Below are 15,225 nucleotides of genomic sequence, written 5' to 3' on the forward strand. Positions count from 1 at the left end.
TTTGTGTTTAAGAATTAGTCGGTTAAATATTAAAAGAGGTGTGGTTTTTTATAAATGAAAAAATGGATATCCATAATAACCGTAATAAAATACCGTGATAGAAAGAGTTTGTTGCTGCAAAAAATCTATAAGAAAATAAATGAAGTATTAGGCGAGCTGCAACAGTATTAAGGCTTTCAGAACTGACATGTTACAATGAAATTAACAGCAAAAGGTTATTAGTCTTTGCTGTTAAGACTTTCGCTTTTTATGACAGGGACTTTAAATGATGAACGACCAATCGTAATCTTTCATGGTGAGGGAAAAGTCCGAACTATTTTAAGAACTTAAGAATTTACTAGGCGATAATTTTTGTACCTACAGATATTTGCTTTTCTGTTAATAATACATAGTACATTTTCGACGAGCGTATAATGATGGCTATTATTCAAGAGGATGAAAATTCCAACACGAGCCGTAGGCGAGTGGTGGAATCGTCCGAGTGACTAATAGCCATTATATGCGAGTTGAAGACTACACTTTCTCCACGACTATATCAAGAAAAAACAATCTTTGAAAATTTAATTTAATTTAATTTTTAATATTCTAACATCATTTATTTTGAAGATACAAGGATAACTAAAATTATTTATTAAAATTTAACATAAAATAACATTTTTAATTTACAATGCGAAAATTTCCGATAATAATGCGGAATCTGGAAAAGTGCCCCGAATGCTTGCAGCGTTTCCACGTTGAATGGCAAGGAAAATCCTCTCAAAAAGGAATTTCTTAGATTTTCAATCCCCTGATTCCGCGATAAGTCGGTCTCCGATGACATTAATGAAATCTATTGTTTCTTTGCACCAAGGGCCTAAGGTTTCAAAGGCTAAACCTTTAAATATGTAGTTTGACGAAATAATATTTGACAATTAATATTGTGCCTTGTCGAGCGGTTGCTACGCGATGCGTGACTAATTGTTTCCAAACGCATCCGATTGACGATCTGTCCGTGACAGAATGAAAATACAAGGCACGTGATTGGCCGACAGCTGTGGATTTCAGAATATTCTATCACTGGGTGTGCAATTGAGCAATGGTCGCATAAAAATTGATAAAAAATATATTTCAAAAAGGCAAATTTTTCTTAAATTTTTCACACATAAAGTATCGATATCGTAGAATTTTCTAATGAATTTACAAAAAAAGTTGGTCGAGGATTTTCCATGTAATCGCTAATTATATGTGGAAAAATACGGTTTTTGAGGTTATGTATCTGTTTTAATTTCAATAAAAGTGAACAAAATGCATATAATTGACGTCGGTATGAAACATTAGACTCATATCGCACTTTTTACCACTACAGTTACGTTAAGAACTTTAACAGAAATCAATGAAAATTGAAATTCAGTGTGCTTCTGTTTACTCTCACGTACAGTCTTAGTCAAAAGATTGTAAAATCACATGTAAGTAATTATCTAAATATCAAGAAAATGAACACAAAATTTACTTGCAACTCATTACAATTCAATTACAATTCAATTTCATAGCATTATAAGAATTCCGCAACTTTTTGCTGAGATTGTTACTCCAGTTCATCCTTAAGGTGCGTCCAAAGCGAACGTATCGCGATGCACACAACAACGCGACGCGTTCGTGCACGTTCTCGTGGGGACTGGAAAATGCGCAGTTCTTTGTAAAAACACGCGCACGAACAAAGATGATTCACGGTAGGTATATAAAAAAATGTACAGTCGCGGAATCAAAATTTCGGGCAGCATTTTCTGTCACTTCAACAAAATCTCTGTAAACCACCTTTTACTGTCATCATGACTGACATTCGAAAATTTAACTTTTCTGTGTCGGTCACGCAGTCAGTTTTTGATTTTGAGTTAATTGCGCTGAGTGTAATTAAATCATCTCTTCCTACCTACCAGTTGTTATGCTATAAATCACTAATATCAATAAATCAAAATGACAAAATATGCCAAGAGTAAAAAATGAGGTTATACCGGCTGATTCACGTAGCCCGTTCATTAGAAGCTTTTTGATTTCCCAAAATCATATTAATATGAAAATTGGTAGTTGACTATAATTGACTACTCCAAGTTCAAGTGAAACATTTTCAAAATTGCGGCACTTCCGGAAATACCGGAAATCGATGCCATCTTTGTTTTTTTAAATAGAAAGGCCCCATTTTGACTTATCTGTCATCGTTTTTGACCTATGTCATCTTTTTTGCAAAAAAGTGAGGTTGCAGGGCTTCATTAAAAAATTTATAATTCCTGAACCATCAGAAATAAATAATTTATTTTTACTTTACTGACTTGCAAAAGATTTGGCCGCTTTTTTGCGCTATCAACGACATTATTTTATGTTTCATACGCCTACTGCAATTTTTTAAAATTGATAATCAAAAAATGTCGAAAACTTCATTTTTTAAATGGCAACTACCGTTTCTGATACTAGATATAAATGTAAAATTAAATTTTAAGGCCACTTTTATGAACATTATGTATGCCTATTTGCAGCCGTTTAGGCGTAATTTCAATTTTTTGAATAAAATATTCTTTTTTTATAAGCAATTGTTTTATTTGAATTTTTATTCAAAAATAGCATTGCAATAAATACTATTATTTATTTTTTTTTAGATAACAATAAAACAATAAAAAGTAAGCAAATTAACAAAAAAATTTGCTTATGTTTTATTATTTCGTTGTTATCTACTGTTTACTGCATGTGATTTTTGAATAAAAATTCAAATGAAACAATTGTTTGGTAAAAAAGGGATATTTTACTCAAAAAATCGAAATTACGCCAAACGGCTGGGAATAGGCATACACAATGTCAATAAAAGTAGGCTTAGAATTAAATTTTACATTTATATCTAGTTGCCATTTAAAAAAATTAAGTTTTTGACATTTTTTGATTAGCAATTTTGAAAAACTTCCTAGCTATTGTTGCTGGCATCAGCACTATTGTTTCCTACACTACGTACAACATAGCTCGATAAATTTAAATTATTTCCCAGCTACTGCAATTCCTTATGCTTGAATTTGTACTTCATGTATTTTCATGATCACTGAAATCGTTGATATTTCAAACTGATCTAAAATCTTGATTATTATTTTTATAAGATTGAATTGTTTGTGTTGGTTCAATACATACATAATTTTAACAATGGATTAATTATTATTATTATAGGTTACACCGTCTGAGTGTCACCGTGTTAGTAACGTTATTATTATTATTAATACTATACTGTTCTGTCTCTCTTTGAGAGCATCGTATTATCTTTCTTACGCTCGCATCGCCCCTCATACCTTGCATTCAGCCGAATCTGTGTGAACACATGCACGCGATCATTAGGACACATTTGGAGTAGTGTAGCGTGTTCGGTTTGGACGCACCTTAATCTGGACTTCAAAGGAAACAATTTGTGAACTGAACAAACACGTAGGGGTTTACATTCAGAATACTTGAAAAAACGATAGTTATTTTTTTAATAATTGTTTTAGATTTTGTAAAGGTACATTTGTTTGAAGATAAATAATTGCCGACTCATGGAAAGGTAGGTAACCATCTCTAGTTACAAAAAACCAACCTGGAAAAACCAGGTGTAAAAACTAAAAACTAGAACTGATTTTATTTGTACGTGGAAAATCCACACTAGAACATTTCAGGATTTCGCCAGAAATCTCTGTGAAATGTAAAAATTAAATGTCAAAATAATTGATTTTAGATGTGGTAAACTTTGACAACTTGTGATTTTGTAGTTTTAAGAAGTATCCGTGAATTCATACCGTGGCAGTGTGTACGGTGTTTTTTGCACGTGTTTTTATATAACCATGTATCAACTTACTGAGGTAAGAAAACAGTTCCTTTCAGAATTATATTTGAAAACACAAACGACGTAAAAATTTAGATTAGATTTAAATATCTCATCCGTGATCTGTGGTGCGTTCACAATCGACTCTTCAATGGCAACGCCTTTGACGAAAAATATAGACGAATAGAATTCGTTGAAATTTGGGCCACAACGCCACAATTATAAGTGTTTAAATTATATCATCTGAGATTTTTCTCGATTTTCTAACGTCATTTATTTTGAAGATACAAGACTAACTTGATTTTTTTAAAAAAATTTAATATTTTTGAAGAGAGTAATTTTTTGTGAATTCAGTGATGTTTTGCGTTTAAACTTTAATTTTTTTTTATTAAAATGTATCTGTTTCAGTTAAATGTCGTATTTCAACACTTATTAACTGATTTATTTTTTGGTCAAAGTACAGGTGGCAAAGACCTAACGATAGCTAAAAACATTTCCAAATTTTACATTTTTTTCAAATTTTATTAATTCGATAATTTTTTTATAAAGTTTCGATTAAAGTAAGATATGCAAGTCCATCACTGGATTCACAAAAATACTCTTTTTAAAGATATTAAATTTGACCCCGTGCTGTTTAAAAAAAATCATGTTAACCTTGTACATATGTTCAAAATAATAGTAATTATACACCAAGGTAGAGAAGACATTTTTTTAAGCAGAGGTAGGTAGGTAATAAAGAAACGTGGCTTAAAATTGTCTTCTCTAGCGTGGTGCATATATTATTTTTTTCACTACTAGATACGTTAAAACCCTTTCTAATAATAATTATTAATTAAATTTGTTTGTCCGATGCGACGATCCGAGTTCTCATTTTTCAACGGTTGCTATGAAAATTGAAAATCGTCTGTCTACGTTAACCAATAAAATCAAAGAAAATCTTTCGTTGCTAGGTGACGGCTGTGCATTATTAACCACTGGTTAATAATGAAAAATTATTAACTAGTAGGAGAGAAATTCTATTTCTGGGTTCAGTTCGAGACTCAATAATGACGCCTTCTAAGACTAGTAGTGAAAAAATTATGTTAGAAAATTGAAAAAAATATCAGATGATAGAATTTAAACTTCTATCTGTGTGCCAAATTTCAACGAGCTCTGCTAAACCGTTCTGAATATATTTAGCTGTATCCATAGTTTTTACTGACCCTGTATGTATGTTTAAATTATTTGAAAAGAAAATCCAAAATAATAATAATTAATGTTGTTGCTAAGGAAATTAAGTATTTAAATACCTCATCAATAAAATAGGAGTAATATTTTTTAATATGTAGTATATGTCACGACCCTGAGTATAAATAGACAGTTGATTGACGAAGCTATTCTTAGTTAGTATAAAAAAATAAATTACTTGACAAATGGTAGATTATATCATTAAGAGTAGAAGTGAGTCTTTTTCTGCTGACCCCAGAGATTGAAGACCGAGACGAAGTCGAGGTCGCAACTGGGCGAACCGCAAAAAGCGGATCACAAAAGAAAAATCGGACATGAACTCCTTTATTTTCTTTTGCTGCAGTTACAGTAAAATGACAATTTTCAAATTTTAAGACACTAGTAATTCCGAGTTCTCTTACTGCAATATTATTTGTACCTACTTGAAGGTTCAATAATAAAGTCTAAAGTTTACTTTTTAACGTTGAACGGCCATGTTGCTATTTTTGATTTTCACATATGTCATTCATGCGCATGGGCGACTCGTGTTACATCACTGTGGCATCCGTTAAATATTGGGTAATAATTTAGTTATTTCGCTTTTTTTAGAGGCTTTTTTTAATAATAATAATTTGATTATTAAATATTTCGTGTAATTATTGATAAATAAATCGTGAGAAATGCTTCAAATGACCCTTACATATGACTCGGTCCAGCCGCCTGTGGACATGTCAACTCTTAGGATTTGAAGTGTTTCAAGTCCTGTTATAAAACAAAAGCCACAACGGTTTCCACAGAGATAGACAAAAGCGCGCTTTTCGACCGCTTGAAGATAAAAAATATTTTCATTCCAAATTTCGCGCAGGAAGATATAATATTATTATGTAAAAGTTGCAAAAGATGCATCATGTGTTGAATATTCGTGTGAACATTTTAAGAATTGTGACAAAAACTGTACTATACAGGGTGATTCTGAAATAAGTTTGGAAAAAAAATGTGGAGTATCCTTCACACAAATTAATTCTGCGTAAATGACTTTTGGAGGTGAAATCAAAAGGATGGAAATTACCCTATATTCTTGTATTTTCAACGCCTATGAGCAGGGAAAATTTGTCCGAATTTCTTCACTTCATTAGCAACCATGGAAATTATCGAGAGGAGTTTGTGACTAACGGGCATCTTTTACCTTTGATTATTATTGTTGCTAAACTACCAAGATAATCAGGTAATCACCTTTAACTCAGCAGCGTACTAGCAATTTTGACCAAATTTTCGATCATTTTTATCTCGAAAACGAAAAAACTTTTATAAGAATTTTTTTTTATCTATGACTACTTGTCGTTATCACCAATTACCGGTTTTTTTCCAAACTTATTTCAGAATCACCGTATTTTTCATAAAACATTTGAAACGTCCATTGAACGACTGTTGTGCTGGACCTTGTTTCTCTAATAACTTAAAACAAATGCCTAATAACGAAATTGGTACAAACCTTTTATTGTTATTTATTTTGAAAGCATTAAAAAATTTCTACCAAGAAGCAAACATGTTTCGACAACTTTAGTTTTGTACCAAAGGGTAAATCAGTTATAAAAATATAAAACTACAGTAATTTAAAGTTAACACGTGAACTTTTTATGGGAGATTACTATTCATTACATCAACTTTTTTAAAACTTCGTCAGTTACTTAATGAAATTAAATGTAAACATAACCAAGCGAAAGAACAAAATAAATCAAAGAAGAAGAAGAGGAACATTTGGGGGCAGTATCGGTTAATCACTTTAGCAGTCTTCTTTAATTACGAAAATTAAAAATAGAAAATAAATGGTTCATATAAAAAAAATTAAAAACAAAGAAGAGCAACAAGGACAAAATTAGATTTAATTACTGGTCCAATCACTGATTTAGGTTTGATTTAATTAACATACCAGTCCGGGTTCTAATTTATTTTTACTTAAGAGGATAATTTAACGTTGTTATAGAGTTAAAAATAGACTGATTAATGCAATCAATAACCTACACTCGACCACATAATTAACTGTATTTCCATTAATTAAGAAAATAACACTTTCAACATTTTTTACAAAACGTTTTTCATGTGTCAATTTGAAATAATTTTGATTTCTGTAGGTTCGAAGTTTAGGTTAGTATAAATAGGTACAATTATAAATTATGTGAGAAAAAATTTATAGTGGTTTTCTTACAAAAAATCAGATAGAAAAATGCACTAAATGTAGTTTTAAATTGGTTTGAAGGGTAATAATTTTTTTACAGGAGAAAATTTACGACTTTTGACAAAATCCTAGAGTTATCTTACAGATCCAGAAAAAAATGTGTTTTCCCAACATTTCTTACTATAAAGAATTATTTGTATACATAGTCGTATCTTTCCGTCGATGTCGTAATTCTTGTCAAACGTCAACGAAGTTTGTTGTGAATTTTACAAAAAAAAAAACACTCCGAGAATCCCAGAAACAATAAAAACTTTACACCACTACAGGTGTACAAATACAGGGTTATTTCACGAGTGACAATGAGGAGCCCGAAGGAATTGAAAATGTAACCCACAATACATTTACAATGCTAACGTGGATATTTGTTTTTTGATTTAAAAAACATGAAAGATAGTTAACTGTGCAGTTTCGTGAATTTTGACATAAATGTCATATTCGCTTGGTTGAATGAAATTGTGAAAAACGAAGAGTTTTTTGGGAAAATCTGTATTGTCTGCATAAACGCGCAACGGCATAGGCATTTTTATTACATTCTCCTTAAATCAGGATCATGTCTCTTTTCTCATCGTTCGAATACATTTTAATCGTCGTATGTCAGGTGTGACAAATAAAATTATTGGAAACAAAGCTATCAACGATACATAATTTCATTTTAAAACAATACGATATTTAAAACATCCACGTTAGCGTTGCAAATGTATTCTGGGTTGCATTTTCAATTTCGCCGGGCTCATTATCACTACTTGCGAAATACTCTGTATACAGTGCTGGATAAAATTGGTACTTTTGTTGCAGCTTAGAACAGAAAGAGTACAGTTGATGTGAAATGACGACACTTTTTTACTAAAATCATTTCAAAACAATACATAATGATAACATGAAAAAAATTGAGGACGCACTTCCCAGGAAATTTACGTTAGCAAATTTGCATTTTATCAAAGGAACAACAGTTTTTGTTTTCGACTGTTATTCGTGGAAAATTAGAATATGATAGGTGGAAGTTAAAGAATAATTAAAACACTTTTTTGTTCGACACTGTCAGAATTTGAGAATTTTCTCCTGTGTGAACGGATTTTGGTAAATATCACAACTTGTCAAAACGAAACGTCGATCTAATTTTAAAGATTTTAAGCGATTTGGAGCCTTTAAGGGGCTCGTCGAAACAAAAAAACGTTGTATTCAACTCGTTCGCGTGTAAATTGGACTTTTTTGGACTCGTGGGCCCACTCATGCCAAATAAAGCCCAATTTACACACGAACTCGTTAAATAAACCATTATTAAAACACCACTTTTCAACTACTTCAGATTGTTTTCTGCTTCTAGAAGACTAAAAAAAAACAGTCTTTAAAAGTATTCCAGATGACATAATACAACGTGATCAAGAATGACTGAATCTGTTGATAACAATGAAAATTTGAATGATTTTGGTACCACTGTAATCTAAACGCATTTCCGGTTGTCAGCTTTGATAGAGTTGACAGGCGAATTTGACGTTTACCATCAAAGGGTCATTTTTGTAATGGTATGAACATACACGACATAACCTAAATTTTTCTTAATGTTGTGTCAAGTTAAAACATCCGGTAATTGTTCACTTTAACTACTTCTGGAATTTTCGCGTTTTTTCTGGCTAGACAGCCTCAGGACGTCCTCCTACATCGTTTCCCACCAGTCAAACCATGTGCAAATGAAAATTTTCCTTACCCTTTAGTTATACTAAGACTTGGCCTTGACGCGACCTTGAAACACAACAAGAGAAAAAAAGGCATTTGCACAAGGTTTGAATGGTGGGACACGATCTAGGAGGACGCCCTGAGGCTGTCTAGCCAGAAAAACGCGAAAATTCCGGAAGTAGTTAAAGTGAACAATTACCAAACATCCGGTCAGTGCCAATTACGAAACAGAAAAACACCAATATTTTTCAATTGTTCCATTGCCAACAGACTCAGTCATTGTTGATCACGCTGTACAAATATCTGTAGGTGCCAATTTGATAGAATATATCGTGCGATCAAATACATTTCATATCAAGATTGCATTGGAATGTCATTTGCTTCAAATAAATTCTTGTCCGGATGACACAGTCCAAAGCACACTTGATCCGAAATCCGTTTGATCACACAATAATCAATACACATGAACTTCAATTATACACTTTTGTGAACACATTACGGTGTGGGATGTTTTTCGAAGGAAACTATTATAAACTATTCCATATTAATGACTCAAAACATTAATTAAGACTCGTTGAAAAGTGATTTTACGAAAAATAACAGACCTGACTTAAGTCAATACAAAACACGCAACATGGATTCGTTGTGTTTGTTGTTATTGAAGTTAGTTTTTTACTTTCAGTATTGAGTGTTTCTATTTCTTTCAATAGAATTTAGTAATTGTATACATTTACGTACAAAGTTAACAACAATATTAAAGTATACATGTAATTATGTAATTTTTCGGACATTTTATTCCTCCATTGTGTGGAAATGCTACAAAGTATGATTTGACAAAAAAAACAACTTTTGTTTAAACTTTAAACCAAAGTCGATTAAAAAGAAAAATAAAATTAACTCTGTACTAAAATATCAAAGACTGTTTTTTATAACCTGGAGGAGGGACTACAATACACTACACTGAAATTAATATTTAAACAATTTTTTGTTTCGCAATTTTATTCTTAAATACCTGTGGGAATTTCAGATAGTGACAATGGAAGATTCCGATTCGTTTTCTTCATATTACTTTTGTTTTTAATGACTTTGCGTACTTGCTTGTGTCAACAACAGTCACCTTCATATTAGTAACATGAAAAAAAAATATGAAAAAATTGCACTACTGCGAAATAGGTACGCGTCATTCAAAACACGATACTACAGGATTATTATAAATTATTGTAGTCGAAGCAGGCCATGTTCATGTTATGAAATTTTTGCCGCTGTCAATTTTTGTCGCTGTCACTGTCATTTTTTAGGTGAAAAATGTGGTGATGAGGATTTTTTTTTTTTAAATTAATGATTGAATCCAAAAATATTGAGTTGTTTTGCAATCAATTCTAAAAATATTGAGTTGTTTTGCACCCAATTTAACTCCTGTATGTGAACGGTGTGTTTTTTTATACTCACTTATTCATATCATTTTGATGTTTTTTATACGGAGCGGCAACCATAAATTTTACATTCAGTTTTTACGCCTACTTAGACTAGGTACAATCATTTATAATAAGTAATAACCCTGTAGAATAAGATAAAGAGTACAGTGTATGACATAGCATTTGTTTTAAATATTTATGGCTCTTATCAAATAATCCAGAAAAAACATTTAATTAAATCAGAACTAAAAATAACTATTAATGATTTTTCGATTAGCTGATCGACTCCATTTCCATGGTTCAATCGGTCAATCAAATCTAGCGGTTTATTAATTTTTATAGAACCCTTGGTAACGTGTTTGGCAATGATAAAAAACAAACATAGAATGTGATGCAAACGGAAACGAGCGCCGGAGCGCCTGCTACTCGAATGACTGATAAGTGATAACAATTTAAAGTGAAGTCGTGAAGTGCACCTCACAGTCAAGTGTTCTACTTGAAGTCATTTTCGAAAAAATCTTCTTAAGATCGATGTCATCGATATGGAACTCGGAATATCGAAAATTTACACAGACAGCTCCATGACTTCATAGAACATGGTAATAACAATTTGGTACCCTTACGCTTAGTATCATGTTTTTTTCAGAAATTACCAAATTACACTCGGAAATGTTCAGTTGACATTAAATCTCCTTTCACTACATTTTTCCAACATGCACTTTCCCTTAATTAACGCAGTGACCGCGTTAAACGTCCACGAATGCGGTTTTAAGGTTAGAGAAACATAACCTACGATAGAATAACAAAACTGTTGATGTGCGATGGATGACGTTTCTTGATTTTCTTGCACAGAAACAAAAAGTCGAATATCAATCACTGTAGGAGCACATATTTTGTCGAACATAAGTTACTCCGGCTAACGAAATAATTGAAAATCGGGCGTGAATCCCAGCTGACGCGATCGATTCACTCGATACGAAACGCGGCTGTGCAAACTCGGAACGCGACTGATGGAAAGAAATTTACATTGAAAAATGGGTAACTTTGCAACAGGTGGACGTAGTAGTGGTTAATGAACAGGTCCGGACTGTCACGAGTTCATGACTCTTACGTTTGTAACTTACACCTACACAGTGACCCAAATCAACAAAAACTGCAATACCTACCACAGATTTTATGGTAAATTAAAACTTCATTTTTTTTATTCCAAATCTCGCCCTATACGAATGAAAAATTATATTTTCAGTTACCTACATGACAGCCAACCTAATAATATACGAGGTTCGTATATACAGTTTTTCTGTTTTTGAAATGTTAAAAAGAACTTTCAGTTTTGAACAATTCTCAAAAAACTCAACTTGACAAAAGTTTCTTTTTTTTTTGCTTATGTCATTTAAAAAATAATAACGAAACAAGAATTATTAGTTAATTTGATAAACAGGGTATTTCACCAGTGATAATAATGAGTCCGGTGGAATTGAAAATGCAACCCACAATACGTTTCAAAAGTTAACGTGGGTATTTTAAATATCGTATTGTTAAAGTGAAATTATGAATCTATGATGACTTTGTTTCCAATAATTTTATTTGTCACAACTGACATTTACGAAAAAGTTAAAATATGACGATTAAAATGTATTCCAACCATGAAAAAACAGACATGATCCTGATTTATGGATAATGTAATAAAAATGCTTCTGCCGCTGCGCGTTTATGCAGACAACAAACATTTTCCCAAAAGCTCTTTGTTTTTTCACAATTTCGTTTAACCAAGCGAATGACGTTTTTATGGCAAAATTTATTAAACTGCCCGGCTAACTATGTTTTATGTTTTTTAAATCAAAAAACAAATACCCACGTAAACTTTGCAAATGTATTGTGGGTTGCATTTTCAATTCCGTCGGGTACATTATCGCTTGCAAAAAATGTAAAAAATAAATTCGAAACTTAAAATCTAAAAAAAAAAAATGAAATGATTGTTACATAGATTTTTTAAGGATATTCTATAAATTTGAAAAAATATAAATCTTTCTTTTCGTGTAGTTTTTTCTTAAAGAGGGGTTTCGAAAATGTCTCCAAATCAACATTCAGAAAGTTACAACAAAGTTACAGGAGTTTGAAAAAAAAATCCTTATTAAAACAGTGGGTACGAAAAGCTTGAAATTCGTTGTTCTCGAAACCATATTTTTTCAAACGGCTGCCATTATATCTCAAGATCTACAGATAGAGATAGATAGAGTAGAGGTCTTGGATTTTCTCATGGGCTATGTGACATATCTGCGCAAACGAAAAATATCGGTCTCAAGTAGCTACAAACTGACCGGAAAACATCGTCATTCGTTACGTTAGCGTCGTCTTTCTCTCGTCTCTCGTCTTTCTCTCTTTATATGTAAATTAGTCACAGTTAGTTACAGATTTTTCACTGTGTTATTGCCCCGTCTTCGCGCAGATATTTCCAAGGTCACAGCCCATGAGAGAATCCAACACCTCTACTAGAATTACGTCAAAATTTTCTCATTCTAATTTTTTCGCCTGCAAAACATACATAGTTAAACCAATAATTAATTTTGTTATGGAATTTAGTCGTGACGATAAAATAAAACGTAAGTATACCTATTTTGAGGAAGAATATTGTAAGACAAAACTATGCTTGATGTTCATACCACTATAGTAATAATAATTGAAGTGTCTAAGGCGCACTTACACTGAATAAGACCCTTATTCCTTTCTTCTTTTGAAATAACTTCTGATACCATGGCAGCCATTTGGATACTTTTTTCGTGGATGTACCTAATCGCTTATCACAAGCTTAAACGTAATGTTATTTTTTTTTTTAAATTGGATTCTAGGTAAAAACATTAATAAAGTTGTACACCAAAGATCGCCAATAAAAAAAATATACTTAGCTAAAAAAAATCAAACCAAAAAGAGTACAATCTCCTATCCTATAGGCCACAACATCCCCTCCTTAAATGAATGAATTTTTTCAAAAACCACTTTCAATTAAAACGACGTCAAATTTATTTAAAATAATAGTAATCACCTACTTTGAACGTATTCATTATTTTCAACGTACTCGTATGTAACCTGCAACAATCTGATACTTTGATGAAAGTGCAAAAACTCCATGTCCACTAATTAATTGCAATTACACAATAATCCTGTACAAAGATTACATCTAAAAAGCAACCGACCTTGAGCCATTGTGCTTATCTGAAAAATATTACCGCATACAATAAAATAGCCTTTCTCGACAGTAAATACAATAACAATTAATATTTTATTAACAATCAAATATTTTATGTGCGATGAGGAACAAAAAATGTTTAGTTTTGTCAGTTAGTTGAGTGAGTATTTTGTGAGTTGGCCATGAATATCACAACAAACATATAAAACATGTCGTCATTAATTGTTAAAATAATAAGTTTTTTAGTCACATTGATGTTTTGATGTCATGAAGAAACAAAATTAATTTTGAAAAATGATCTTCTGGTCGCAGTTTATTATAATTAATTTTAATTATTTTAATATTATTGTCATATTTCCAAATTTTTTTGAAAAAAATCACGCGATGAGCTCTTTTTACTACTGTTTTGAAATAACTTACTTGAGCCTCTTCCGCTTTTCAATGAGGGCCTTCTGTTCGACCGGTGTGAGACCTCCTTGTCCGTCAGATGGCGCCGCCGGCGGTGAGCTGTCCGTGGTGTCGCCATTCTGCGGAAAGATGTCGTCCTGTTCTCTGACTTCATCACCTAGCGTCCACTGGACACCATTTTCGCGCGTCTTATCCATCTCGGTCATTTCCTCTGTTTTTGGCGCACCTCCCGATTCTTCTTCTTCGACTTTGCACCAGCTTTCGTCGGAATCCGACAACGTTTTTTCTGTTGGCAAAAAAATCAAAAATCAACAAAATTCCCATGGTCAACAGCGAGATGAGGCGGGCGATGATATTTTTGGGACGAACGGGCGACCTTGACTGTTCGCTGTCGTCATTTGTTCGAAACGCGGCACGCGCACGACTCGGATTGTGACGTACGCATCAGACTCGTCAGTGAAAGGCCACCAGCTGCGTCATTTCTTTGTTTGGGTAGTTTGAGCGTGTTCATCGGGCCGCAAAGACAACATTTTAAACATCTCTGGGTTCACTTTTGTAAATGTCATTTGTGTGTTGTTTTACTGTCAGTATTAAATTTTCAACAACAGGTATGAACTTAACAATATGTATTTAGAACAGTTTACAGCAAGTAACAAGTATCTTTAAATGGTTTGAGCTGTACCACGATAAAGAGAAGACTGGTACATCCACTCACCGCCATTTTGAGAGCCAAATTTAGGGCCCGCTGGAGCCCGCTGAATAGGTCATAAATATTTGCTAGATGGCAGTGTCTGTTTCCGGGACTGTCACTGTTGAACTTTGAACGTTAAATTTCAAAATTTCAAATACATATTTGACTATTTTGATTTTTGCTAAAAATGAAAAATTGTGTGCTTTGTGCTAATATAAAACTAATTATTATTAATTTAAATGATCTCTCGGTATTTGAAATGAACATTAAACATTAAAGATGCCTAATTTGGTAAAAAAATATATATATTCAGGTGTATGTGAAATACGTGTGTTAATTTTAATCAGTGGAAGAACTCGCCAATTCATGAAACTTTTCTCTGCAACATTTTTACGAAAAAGCATTACAAATTGATTTAAAATTTGGAATAAATTAGCCATCAAAGTGTATACCCGCCTATGGGTAAGGGCGAAAATTTTCTGTTGTGATAGAAACGAAGCCTTATTAAAAAATTACATTCTTATAGAAAAAACTAAATACATGATTAAAATTTAAATTCTCATGGTTACAAAAAGTAGAAACTAGTTAATCACACAAAAC

The 15,225-nt window shown here is 32.3% G+C and overlaps 2 protein-coding genes across 9 annotated transcripts in view; one reads left to right on the plus strand and one right to left on the minus strand.

Annotated features, from left to right (window-relative positions):
- Positions 1 to 15,225, plus strand: part of LOC138129344 (THAP domain-containing protein 1-like) — a 58,171-nt gene that overhangs the window by 30,474 nt on the left and 12,472 nt on the right. The window contains exons 1-2 of one of the 7 annotated variants that reach the window (XM_069045634.1): positions 10,733 to 10,938; positions 10,986 to 11,112. The exons of 2 other annotated variants lie outside the window; for them this stretch is intronic. In XM_069045634.1, coding sequence (XP_068901735.1) covers positions 11,053 to 11,112 — 60 coding nt within the window. In that variant the 5' untranslated portion in view covers positions 10,733 to 10,938; positions 10,986 to 11,052. 4 more of the 7 variants (XM_069045632.1, XM_069045635.1, XM_069045637.1 and 1 more) reach the window with 4 other exon arrangements.
- The window catches only part of ACC (acetyl-CoA carboxylase), a 48,223-nt gene that overhangs the window by 19,886 nt on the left and 13,112 nt on the right, over positions 1 to 15,225 (minus strand). For both annotated transcript variants that reach the window (XM_069045627.1, XM_069045629.1), the window contains exon 2: positions 13,947 to 14,220. In XM_069045627.1, coding sequence (XP_068901728.1) covers positions 13,947 to 14,220 — 274 coding nt within the window. The remainder of the gene's footprint in view (positions 1 to 13,946; positions 14,221 to 15,225) is intronic.

The sequence above is a fragment of the Tenebrio molitor genome, chromosome 4 (assembly GCF_963966145.1).
Source record: "Tenebrio molitor chromosome 4, icTenMoli1.1, whole genome shotgun sequence".
Taxonomy (NCBI): domain Eukaryota; kingdom Metazoa; phylum Arthropoda; class Insecta; order Coleoptera; family Tenebrionidae; genus Tenebrio; species Tenebrio molitor.